Source organism: Dipodomys ordii, unplaced genomic scaffold (genome assembly GCF_000151885.1).
Source record: "Dipodomys ordii isolate 6190 unplaced genomic scaffold, Dord_2.0 Scaffold21, whole genome shotgun sequence".
NCBI classification, from domain to species: Eukaryota; Metazoa; Chordata; class Mammalia; order Rodentia; family Heteromyidae; genus Dipodomys; species Dipodomys ordii.
In genome coordinates this window covers 1127700-1138594 of record NW_012267237.1, presented here as the reverse complement: position 1 = coordinate 1138594, position 10895 = coordinate 1127700, and the positions used below count along the sequence as shown (strand labels likewise).

Below are 10895 nucleotides of genomic sequence, written 5' to 3'. Positions count from 1 at the left end.
CCTCCCTCCCTCCTTCCCTCCCGCCTTCCATCCCTCCCTTGTACAAAACAGAATCAAGAAACTGCTTCTATAGAAAAAGGTGAGGTGTTTGCAGTGGGAACATGGAGACTAGCTAAACCATGGTTGTTTTTACTTTAAGTGATTTATCATCTGAGAAAAACAACCATTTGGGCCTTTTGACCATCTGTGTATCACTGATTTTGAGATAGAGTCTTGCTGTGTTGCCCAGCTGTCCTGCTCAGCCTCCTCAGTTCCAGGATGACTTCACTTTCATAAATGCCGGTCACTATAAATTACAAAGTTATCCATTTAAAGCTATGCAGTTTCCTGTAATGGGCAGCTTTAGCTGCATCTCAGGAAATTTGATATAATTTGAAGTATTCCTGATCTCTCTTGCAATTTCTACTTGGACAATGAGACTTTTTTTCTGCTTTTTTAAAATGCTGCATTTTGGTGAGGGCCTGAACTCTGGGCCTGGGAGCTGTCCCTCAGCTCTTCAGCTCAAGGCTAGCACTCTACTACATGAGCCACAGCACCACTTCTGGCTTTTTCAGCTTATGTGGTGCTGAGGAATCGAACCCAGGGCCTCATGCATGCAAGTCAAGTACTCTACCACTGAGTCACCTTCCCAGCCCCCAGTGGGACTTTTTGGGAGCTTTTTCAAATTAATTTTGAAATATTTTGAGTTTTCCCAGATATATTTTATTACCAATTTCTAATTTAATTCTGTTTTGGCAGATAGGATAAACTCCAGTATTTTTAAATATACTGAGACTTGCTTTATGTCCTACTGTAAGGTCTCCATTAGTGATTTTTTCCCAAGAGAATGTATGTTCTAGCTGGGTGCTATGGAGCACATCTGTAGTCCCAGCACTTGAGGGACTAAGCTGGGGAATTGTTTGAGCCAGGCAGGGCACCAAAGAGCAGGGCACAGATGTCTGCTGGTCACGTTTGCTCAGGCCTTGCATCCTTAGTGATCCTCTACACTTGTCTCAGTACCTAGACAGAGGCGCTGATAGCTGTTGCGTGTGTGGCTTTGTCTGATCCCTTCCTCCGCTGTTCCCTCAGGTTGGGCCCAGGAGTGCTCAGTGTGAAGTACTCACGGGGCTAGCTGGCCCGGCCCTTCCTGCTTGCTCCTTCCCTTGGGGCCATGTCATTTTCGCTTGTGTTCCTCTCTTTAAAGCCCTGTGCCTGGGGTTGGCTGCACTGCCTTCCCTGTGACTAATGGCGGTGGCACACCTGTTCTGTCCTGACCTGCACGTGTCATTACATTTAAGTTGGGTTGCTAGTAGGTAGCACAGCACTGGTTTTTGCCTTTTGATCCTGTATGATAATATGTCATGTGTATGTGTGTAAAAGAGAGCGAGAGCGATAGTGAGAGAGAAAGAGAAAGAGAGAGAGAGAGTACTGGGACTTAAACTCAGGACCTTGGCGCGGTCTCTTAGCATTTTTGCTCAGGGCTGGTGCTCTACCACCGCAGCCATTCCTCTGCTTCTAACTTTTTTGTTGTTCTTGTTGGTTGTAGGGCTTGAACCCTGGGCCTGGGCGCTATCCCTCAGCTCTTCAGCTCAAGGCGAGTGTTCTACCTCTTGAGCCACAGCGCCACTTCTGGTTTTCTGGTGGTTTATTGAAGATCAGAGTCTCATGGACTTTCCTGCCCAGGCTGGCTTTGAACTGTGATTCTCAGATCTCAGCCTCCTGAGTAGCTAGGATGACAGGCGTGAGCCACCAGCGCCCGGCTACTTCTAGATTTTTTTGTTGATTCACTGGAGATAAGAGTGATACTCAAAGGTTCTCCTGTCCAGGTGGGCTTCAACTTGTGATCCTGGGATCTCAGCCTCTCGAGTAGCTAAGGTGACAGGTGTGAACCACCGGCACCTGGAGCATGTATGTCTTTCAATTGAAATTTTTATTCCATAATCATGAATACATTCGGGTTTAAGTCTTCTTGATTTTTTCTGTCTGTCCTGCTCCTCTTTGGTTCTCTTTCTATTCCTTCTTTGGAGCCAGCTTTCAAGCATCATCTTCCTGCACTCTTGGCGCTGAGCTGCAGCACCTCAGCTTTTGCTGTGTATAGAGAGTTCATAGTGAGCATCGTTTTAGACATGGCTTTTATTGTTATTAGAAAGGCGAGGGTCTCAGTCACACAAGTCAGGTAAAGAGTACGTTTCTTTTTGGACAATGCCACCTCTTCCCTCGCTCCGCCCCAGTGTTTCCCTCCTGTCCCCACCCACAGATCGCATGGTTCATTTCAACATGGTGTCCGGCAAGTGCGCTGCTCCGTCTGTTCACCTTGTCTCTCCATCCCTGTGTCCCCCCCCCCCCAGCACAGTGCGCATCTTCACACACTGTACACCCTCAGCCCCCACGTGCCTGCCTCGCCCCCCATGAGTCTTCGGTGGCATTGCCGTCATAGATCGCCATTGGTGAAGAATCCTGGGGACTAGAGCTGCAGGGGGGAGGGGAGAATGGGGCCCCAGGCCAGGGCAGACAGGAGATGGGGAGGGGGACACTGGGATTCCTTCCGCCAGGCAGGACAGGCGGCGTGTTGTGACTGAGCAGGTGCTCCGTGGAGCTCCTCCAGGTCAGCTGACCTCCGGGCACCCCAGGACTCCATCACACGGCACCTGTGTTGCCTGAGCTCTCGTGAGTGCCATGAAGAGAGGAGACAGTGACGGCTCAGTGAGGCCACAGGCGCCTGCCTGGCCAGCCGCGGCCTCTGCTGGGCTCAGGCCCCTGACAGGCCCCGGGTGCCCGGGCCCGTCCCGGCTTCAAACCTGCCGCATCGGGTTGTGGGCCTGGATGTGAAAGAGCGTACGGCCCCCTGCTGCCTGTCTGCTGCTCCTTGTCAGGGACTAGGCTGTTCCACAGTTAAAACAAGCGTGGGCCGAAGCGGCTTCTGAGTCCCACACCGTCCAGCGGCCAAAGCAGCTGTTACAGTGGCCTGGACACAGCCCATGTCTGCCAAAGGAGCTGCACAGGGCCAGGGCCTCTCCCCCAAAGCCGTCACCAGGATTTGCTGAGTGCACTGGAGAAAGTGCCGAGGGCCCGGGGCGTCCAGCGGCCTTCGGCGCCGGCCTCCATCCCTCTGACCTTACTCGTTGCCCTCTGGGACGGAGTCTCTCAAAGGTGGATGGACCACGGGTGATCCTGACGGGTCCTCTCCAAGCTCAAGGCACACCCCGGAAGCCTGCGCTGTTGCTCTGGGTGCGCCTCTGCCACCCCACAGAGGGTTCTGGACACCCTGGGGACCAGCACCTTCATCTGGCCTCTGCGTCTCTACAAACCCAGGTGCCTCCTCCCCCAGCTCCACCATGCCGGTCCCAGGGCCACGGTCAGGAGTGAGCCTCCCACGGGGTCCCCAGCGAGCCGGCCCAGCCCTGTCCATCTCACGGCTCGCTGGTCCCGCATCTTTCAGAGCAGGGTCTCTGGTACCACCGGATCGGGTGCTTTCTGCCGCCTGAGCTGAGGGCAGGCACAGGACTGGCCTGGCTGGTCAGCTCGAGTTCTGGGGCGGAGCTGCTCACACCGTGCCTGGCTAACCCCCCTTCCTCATTCCAGGCGCGAGGTGCTGCACCTCCACCAGAGCCACGGCATCGACGACCTGGGTCTCCCGCGGTGGCAGCTCACGGCCTGCCTGGTGCTGGTGATTGTCCTGCTCTACTTCAGCCTGTGGAAGGGGGTGAAGACCTCCGGAAAGGTGAGGCACGGGGCCTCTGCCCACGAACACACCATGGCCGGGTGCGTGGTGATGGGAAGACCCATCTCCTGCCAGTGTCTGTCCCCAGCAAGGGCCCTGCTGTAACCTGTGGACTCTCCCCTGCTCAGGTCGTGTGGATCACAGCCACCATGCCCTACATGGTCCTCACTGCCCTGCTCCTGCGCGGCGTCACCCTTCCTGGAGCCATTGAGGGCATCAAGGCGTACCTGAGCGTGGACTTTCGCCGGCTCTGTGAGGCCTCTGTGAGTCTGGCCCGGCCGTGGCCCTTGGCTGCAAAGGGGCAGCTGGCAGGAGCGCCTGGCTGAGCCTGGGCAGGACTGTGGGCAGGTGCCAGGCAGTGCAGGCACGGTATGCCCAGGGTCAGGTGTGGAGTCCTCGGGGACAGACGCAGGACTGCAGCAGGGGCAGTTGGAGTGCAGATGGATAGGAGCGAGGCAGACAGATATAGATGACAGGCAGATGGATAGATGACTGCTAGTGACAGAAAGATGGGTAGATAGATAAGCTAGACATACAGATGATTGATAGATGACAGATAGATGGATAGGTGGTAGACAGACACACAGACAGATAGATGATTGATAGAGAAGTTAGACTTATAGATGACTTATAGATGGATAGGAGATGGATGGATGGATGGATAGATAGATAGATAGATAGATAGATAGATAGATAGATAGATAGATAGATCAGCAGACTGCTAGGAAGAAGACAGCAGGAAAGAGATGTTTACAAGGCTTGAGGAGATGTGCACCCAGGGAAGATGCCATGTGGGCCCCTCCCTGGGAGTCCCTAAGCAGGGTTCTGCCAGTGGCCTGGGCAAAGTTCTGCCGGCAAGTCAGCCGCACAGAGCTCTCCAGCTGACATCAACTCAGTGAGAGGCGTGCTGGGTGGGACGCCATGCCTGCAGCCACCTGGACAGGCGAGCCGGCCGGTGGGCAGCCAGGGGTCACCTGGACAGGCGAGCCGGCCAGTTGGCAGCCAGGGGTCACCTGGACAGGCGAGCCGGCCAGTGGGCAGCCAGGGGTCACCTGGACAGGCAAGCCAGCCGGTGGGCAGCCCAGGGGTCACCTGGACGGGCGAGCCGGCCGGTGGGCAGCCCAGGGATCACCTGGACAGGCGAGCCGGCCGGTGGGCAGCCCAGGGGTCACCTGGACAGGTGAGCCGGCCGTGGGTAGCCTGCGGCTGTTCATAGACGCTGCGCCTGCAGTGGCTGTCTCTGACCAGTCTCCCCTCTGCCGTGGCAGGTGTGGATAGACGCTGCCACCCAGGTCTGCTTCTCCCTGGGCGTCGGGTTCGGAGTGCTGATTGCCTTCTCCAGCTACAACAAGTTCACCAACAATTGCTATAGGTAACCCTGCCCCCTTGGCGGGGAGCCCAACCATCGGGGCACTGCTGCTAGCGGGGGAGGGCTGAAGTTTTGAAATATTGTGTTCCTGGAGGAAAAACCGCTGCTGACCTCTGAGCCACACAGATGGCTGGCAGCAGATGGTTCCCCGCAGGTTCTGGATGCTCACTGTCAGGAGGGTAGAAGCCTCCGGGGTGACACACAGGGGAGCCAGCGGTTCTGGCTCCAGTGCCCAGGGTCTGGTCAGGCCCTTCCTGCAGCCCTGCTCAAGAACTGCCCCAGCCCAGGCCAGACCCCGGATCCCAAGCCGCTCAGCCAGCAGCCCCCAGCTCACCCGCAGCCATGTGCTCCCCGCCAAATCCTCCCAGAAAGAGAGGCAGGATGAGATCTACAGCCTGCTTTCCTTGACTTTCGTGGGATTGTGTTGACTTTTGCATCATGAGGATAAAATGCACTGAATAGGGCTGGGAAGGTGGCTCAGGGGTAGAGTGCTTGCCTCCCATGCATGAGGCTCTGGGTTCGATTCCTCAGCATCACAGAAGCAAGAAAAGCTGGACGTGTTGCTGTGGCTCAAGTGGTAGAGCGCTAGCCTTGAGCTGAAGAGCAGAGTTCAAGCCCCATGACTGACAAAAAACAAACAAACAAACAAAAACGATGCGCTGATTACACAGAGTACAGTTCTCAGCCAGCTGGGGGAGGTCAGAGGGCGGGCTCTGAGGCAACTCCTGCCCGGAGCCTCGGGTCCACACGAGCCGGCACCCTGCCAGGGGAGGGCACAGCCCGTGGCTGCACAGCAGGGGCGTACAGGGGGCTTGGCCCGTACTGCAGATGGCCGCACAGGCATGTGGGGTCCCCGGCTCCCCTTCGCTCTCTGTCCTCATGTCCTCAGCCCTCACAGCGGGGTCCCCAGCCGGCAGCACCGACACCACCAGGCTTGCGTGAGAAATGCAGCCGCGCTCAGGACCAGCACAGAATCTGTGCTGCCGCCGGCCCTCAGGGGCAGGGGCACCCACCGAGGTTCCGGAAGCCCCGTGTGGAAGACAATGCCATGGGCAGCGGGACACGCGGGCAGTTCCACCGGGCTGTCCACCCCCTGGGCGCTGAGGGTCCAGGAGGCCTGGGCAGGCTCTGCCTGCGGCACAAACCAGCGGTGCTCTTGTGGGAAATGCTGCTCTTGTGGGACATGCCGCTCCTCCGAGCCTGTCCACACCCACCTCGGCAGATGGAGAAGAATGGCTGCTTTGCCAGGGGCCGTGGCTCAGCTCCTCAGGGCCACACCGCCCAGGGCCACGGCTCCGCCCCCAGGGCCATGGCTCCGCCCCAGGGCCATGGCTCCACCCCCAGGGCCACGGCTCCGCCCCCAGGGCCATGGCTCCGCCCCAGGGCCATGGCTCCGCCCCCAGGGCCATGGCTCCGCCCCCAGGGCCATGGCTCCGCCCCAGGGCCATGGCTCCGCCCCCAGGGCCACGGCTCCGCCCCCAGGGCCACAGCTCCACCCCAGGGCCATGGCTCCGCCCCCAGGGACACAGTTCAGCTGGCACCATAACAACCCATCTTGTCCTGCAGGGATGCCATCATCACTACTGCCATCAACTCTCTGACGAGCTTCTCCTCTGGCTTTGTGGTCTTCTCCTTCCTGGGGTACATGGCCCAGAAGCACAATGTGCCCATCAGGGACGTGGCCACAGATGGTAAGTCCCGCCCTACCATACCCCCACCCTGCTCAGGTGGACAGGGCCTGAGCCATGTGGATCCGAGAGAGTGAGGGCCATTGTGGTCAGTGTGTGTCCAAAGACATCTGAGCAGCCATCATGTGTGGCCCAGCCCTGCCCCTCCCCCATGCTGCAGCCCCTCCTTCCCTGCCCCTCCCCCATGCTGCAGCCCCTCCTTCCCTGCACCTCCCCCATGCTGCAGCCCCTCCGTCCCCCCCACCCGGAGCTGCATCTGTGGATACAGTGGAGGTTCAGTCCAAGGCCTGTCCTTGGCCACATGCTCCTTGCAGACCGGCTGCACGGTCAGACACTGGACCGAGGGTCATAATAGAGCCGCCCCCTCCACCTCCTGCCTTTTCTGGCCAGCTCCTGAGTACTGAGTAGAAGTTGTAGCTGAGGCTAGAGCGCTTTGCTGAACCTCGGGTTGCTCTACTGCTATGACAACATGCCAGGGGACGGGCCCTTATGAAGAGAGAACCTTACTTGGCTTACAGAGCTCTGGGGGTGGCGCTGGCACTGATCGGCTTCAGGACCAGCATAGAGAATGGGAGACGCGCAGGCTGACCACGCGTGTGGAGTGGCCTGGCTCTGTAACCGCATGTGCTAGACAGCCTTCCCTGGCTGCCACAGACAGCTGAGTGAATGTGAAGGGGGAAAGGTTCGTTTTGGCTTCAGTAGCACTCCAGGCCTGTGAAGGTTGGAACACCGAGGCACAGAGCTGGGCCCGCCCCCCAGGTGACAAGGCAGCCCAGGGAAGGCTGGGGCATGACCTTTCACAGGCCCGCCCACATGACCCCTCCGTCCACCAGGTATGAGCTGGCCGTGGCCCACTCCCTGGCAGGGTCCGGTGGGCAGGGCCGCGGGGCCACGCCGGCAGCACCGCAGCCTCGGGGGACATTCCAGAGGCTGTCCACACACATGTGCCACCTCAGAGCTAACTCACTCCTGAGAGCCCGGAGGAGGTGTGGGTGCTCACTGGAGTGGGACAAACCACACCAGCCGCAGCCCACGGGGGGGGGGCGGGGGGCGGGGGGGAGGAGGGGCCGGCCCTGGGGCTCAGCAGCTGTGTCCATGGAGTCCGTGGGACTCCATGTCCCTGCTTCTAGCTTGTTCCACAGCCAGGTGATAGGGAATAGGCCCATTTTCTCCAGACTGGGTCCTGAGCCAGGGTGGGCGCCCATTCCTGCGTCCCCTCCATCCGTGTTCCCTCCCATCCCATGTCCCCCCCCCATCCTGTGTCCCCTCCCATCCCAGGTCCCCTCCCATCCCAGGTCCCCTCCCCCCATGCCTGCCCCTCCCCCCAGGTCCCCTCCCCCCAATGCCTGCCCCTCCCATGCCCTTGTAGTACAAGAGCTGCTGCCCCTAGACTCAGACATGCCCTGTGCGGCTATGCCGGCACTGCCCAATCTCTTCCTGGGTCTTGGAGTTAAGAAAGGGGATGTAGGAGGCCGTGGCCACATCCCACATCCTGAGCAAAGGGCTGTTTTGACCACCCCCTTGTCTCTGGGTTGCTGCGCGACTGACCTTTGCTTCACAAGGGCTAGAGAGTCAAGCGGGCAGCTCCACCTGAAGGAAGGTGCTGGGGACTGTGCAGGGTCCTCCCTGGGGAGAGTACTGGCCATGGTGCAGAGTCTGCCCCGTGGGAGAGTACTGGCCATGGTGCAGGGTCCTCCCTGGGGGAGAGGGCTGGCCACGGTGCAGGGTCCTCCCTGGAGAGAGTGCTGGCCACCATGCAGGGTCCTCCCTGGGGAGAGTACTGAGGATAGTGCAGGGTCTTCCCTGGGGGAGAGTGCTGGGGATAGTGCAGGGTCCTCCCTGGAGAGAGGGCTGGCCATGGTGCAGGGTCCTCTCTGGGGGAGAGTGCTGGCCACCATGCAGGGTCCTCCCTGGGGGAGAGTGCTGGCCATAGTGCAGGGTCCTCCCTGGGGGAGAGTACTGGCCACAGTGCAGGGTCCTCCCTGGGGGAGAGTGCTGGCCACGGTGCAGGGTCCTCCCTGGAGAGAGTGCTGGCCATGGTGCAGGGTCCTCCCTGGGGGAGAGTGCTGGGGATAGTGCAGGGTCCTCCCTGGGGGAGAGTGCTGGCCACGGTGCAGGGTCCTCTCTGGGGAGAGTGCTGGCCACGGTGCAGGGTCCTCCCTGGGGAGAGTACTGGCCACGGTGCAGGGTCCTCCCTGGGGAGAGTGCTGGCCACGGTGCAGGGTCCTCCCTGGGGGAGAGTGCTGGCCACGGTGCAGGGTCCTCCCTGGGGAGAGTACTGGCCACAGTGCAGGGTCCTCCCTGGGGGAGAGTGCTGGCCACGGTGCAGGGTCCTCCCTGGGGGAGAGTGCTGGCCACCATGCAGGGTCCTCCCTGGGGGAGAGTGCTGGCCACCATGCAGGGTCCTCCCTGGGGGAGAGTGCTGGGGATAGTGCAGGGTCCTCCCTGGGGAGAGGGCTGGCCACGGTGCAGGGTCCTCCCTGGGGGAGAGTACTGGCCATGGTGCAGGGTCCTCCCTGGGGGAGAGTGCTGGCCACCATGCAGGGTCCTCCCTGGGGAGAGTGCTGGGGATAGTGCAGGGTCCTCCCTGGGGGAGAGTGCTGGGGATAGTGCAGGGTCCTCCCTGGGGGAGAGGGCTGGCCACGGTGCAGGGTCCTCCCTGGGGGAGAGGGCTGGCCATGGTGCAGGCTCCCTAAGCCCAAAGGGAAAACACCCAGGGAAAGTGGAGGAAGGAAAGTTAATGCAAATGAACTCGGAGCAGTGGAATTTGCTTGTTGGTTTCCGCATCTTTGCCCAGCCTCCTGCCCTTTATTATGATAAATAGCCACCAGTTGTGAAAACTCTGCTAACCTCTGAGCACAGAGTGGAGTGCTCTATGCATTATCAGAGGAGCAAAGTAAATGTCACCTATCACGGACTCTCCCACCTCGATGAGAAATGCCAGCTTAAGGGTAGAACCGAAAGACAGGAGTACTTTCCCTGTCTACACTCGCTCCTGCCTTGTGTGTCTGAGCTGGGTCTCAGACTGAGGGTTGGAGGCGTGGCTCATGTGGTGGAGCACCGTCAGTGTGAGAGACTTCATTCAAATCCTAGTTAGGCTGGCATGCACACCCCTCCCATAATGGAAACTGCCTGGTACACCGGGCAGCCTGGGCTGCGGGAAGCCTCTACAATGGAGGGGGCCGGCCCGGGCCATGGTCGGCTGGCACCAGATTCACCCACCTGAGTGGGAGATGCAGGCCCTCTCCAGTGAGGCCTGGATTGTGTGTCCTGGGGACACCTGTTGTATACGCCAGCTGCCCCCCGGTCCTGGGAGTTACCCGAAGCACAAGTTGCTCCCTAGCAGTTACATCTGAGACGAGGCTCTGCCTTGAAGAGCAGCCTTGACCTGCTGTTGCTCATCTCACCAGGTGACGGATGAGTCCCTCTTCTTTTAGGCCCCAGTGTTGCCTGCCCCTCTCCCCACGCTTCCAATCCCCTGTCAGGACTTGAAGTCAGGAGGCCCCACCGAGCTGGTGCCCAGCCTGAAGCACAGACATCGCTTCCTGCCCTGCTTGCAGGCTCTCTGGAGCTGGTGGTGCTGTTTCCGTAGATAAACTCAAATAGTTGAAAATATGAGTATCCAGTTGTCCATGAGGATGTGTTTGATGTGTGCATACCCATGTGTAGTTGTGTCCATGTGTGTGCATGGGTATACACAGGCAATCATGCTCGCATTTGTGTGTGCATGTGTGTGTGGTGATGCTGAATATATGTCAGGATTGTGTGTGCATGTGTGTTTGATGATGGGGTGTCATAGGATTTGTGTGTATATGTTTGGTGATAGGGTGTGTGTGTCATAGGATTTGTGTGAGCATGTGTGTTTGGTGATGGTGTATATGTCAGGATTGTGTGTGCATGTGTGTTTGGTGATGGTGTGTGTATCATAGGATTTGTGTGTGCATGTGTGTTTGATGATGGTGTGTCATAGGATTTGTGTGAGCATGTGTGTTTGGTGATGGTATATATATGTCAGGATTGTGTGTGCATGTGTGTTTGGTGATGGTGTGTGTGTCATAGGATTTGTGTGTGCATGTGTGTTTGGTGATAGGGTATGTGTGTCATAGGATTTGTGTGTGCATGTGTGTTTGGTGGTAGT

At 58.7% G+C, this 10895-nt stretch overlaps 1 protein-coding gene across 1 annotated transcript in view; it reads left to right on the top strand.

Moving 5' to 3' along the window:
• The window catches only part of Slc6a3 (solute carrier family 6 (neurotransmitter transporter), member 3), a 35640-nt gene that overhangs the window by 12946 nt on the left and 11799 nt on the right, over positions 1-10895 (top strand). Inside the window, exons 4-7 of the mRNA XM_013013853.1 lie at positions 3562-3700; positions 3829-3963; positions 4969-5072; positions 6636-6760. Coding sequence (XP_012869307.1) covers positions 3562-3700; positions 3829-3963; positions 4969-5072; positions 6636-6760 — 503 coding nt within the window. The remainder of the gene's footprint in view (positions 1-3561; positions 3701-3828; positions 3964-4968; positions 5073-6635; positions 6761-10895) is intronic.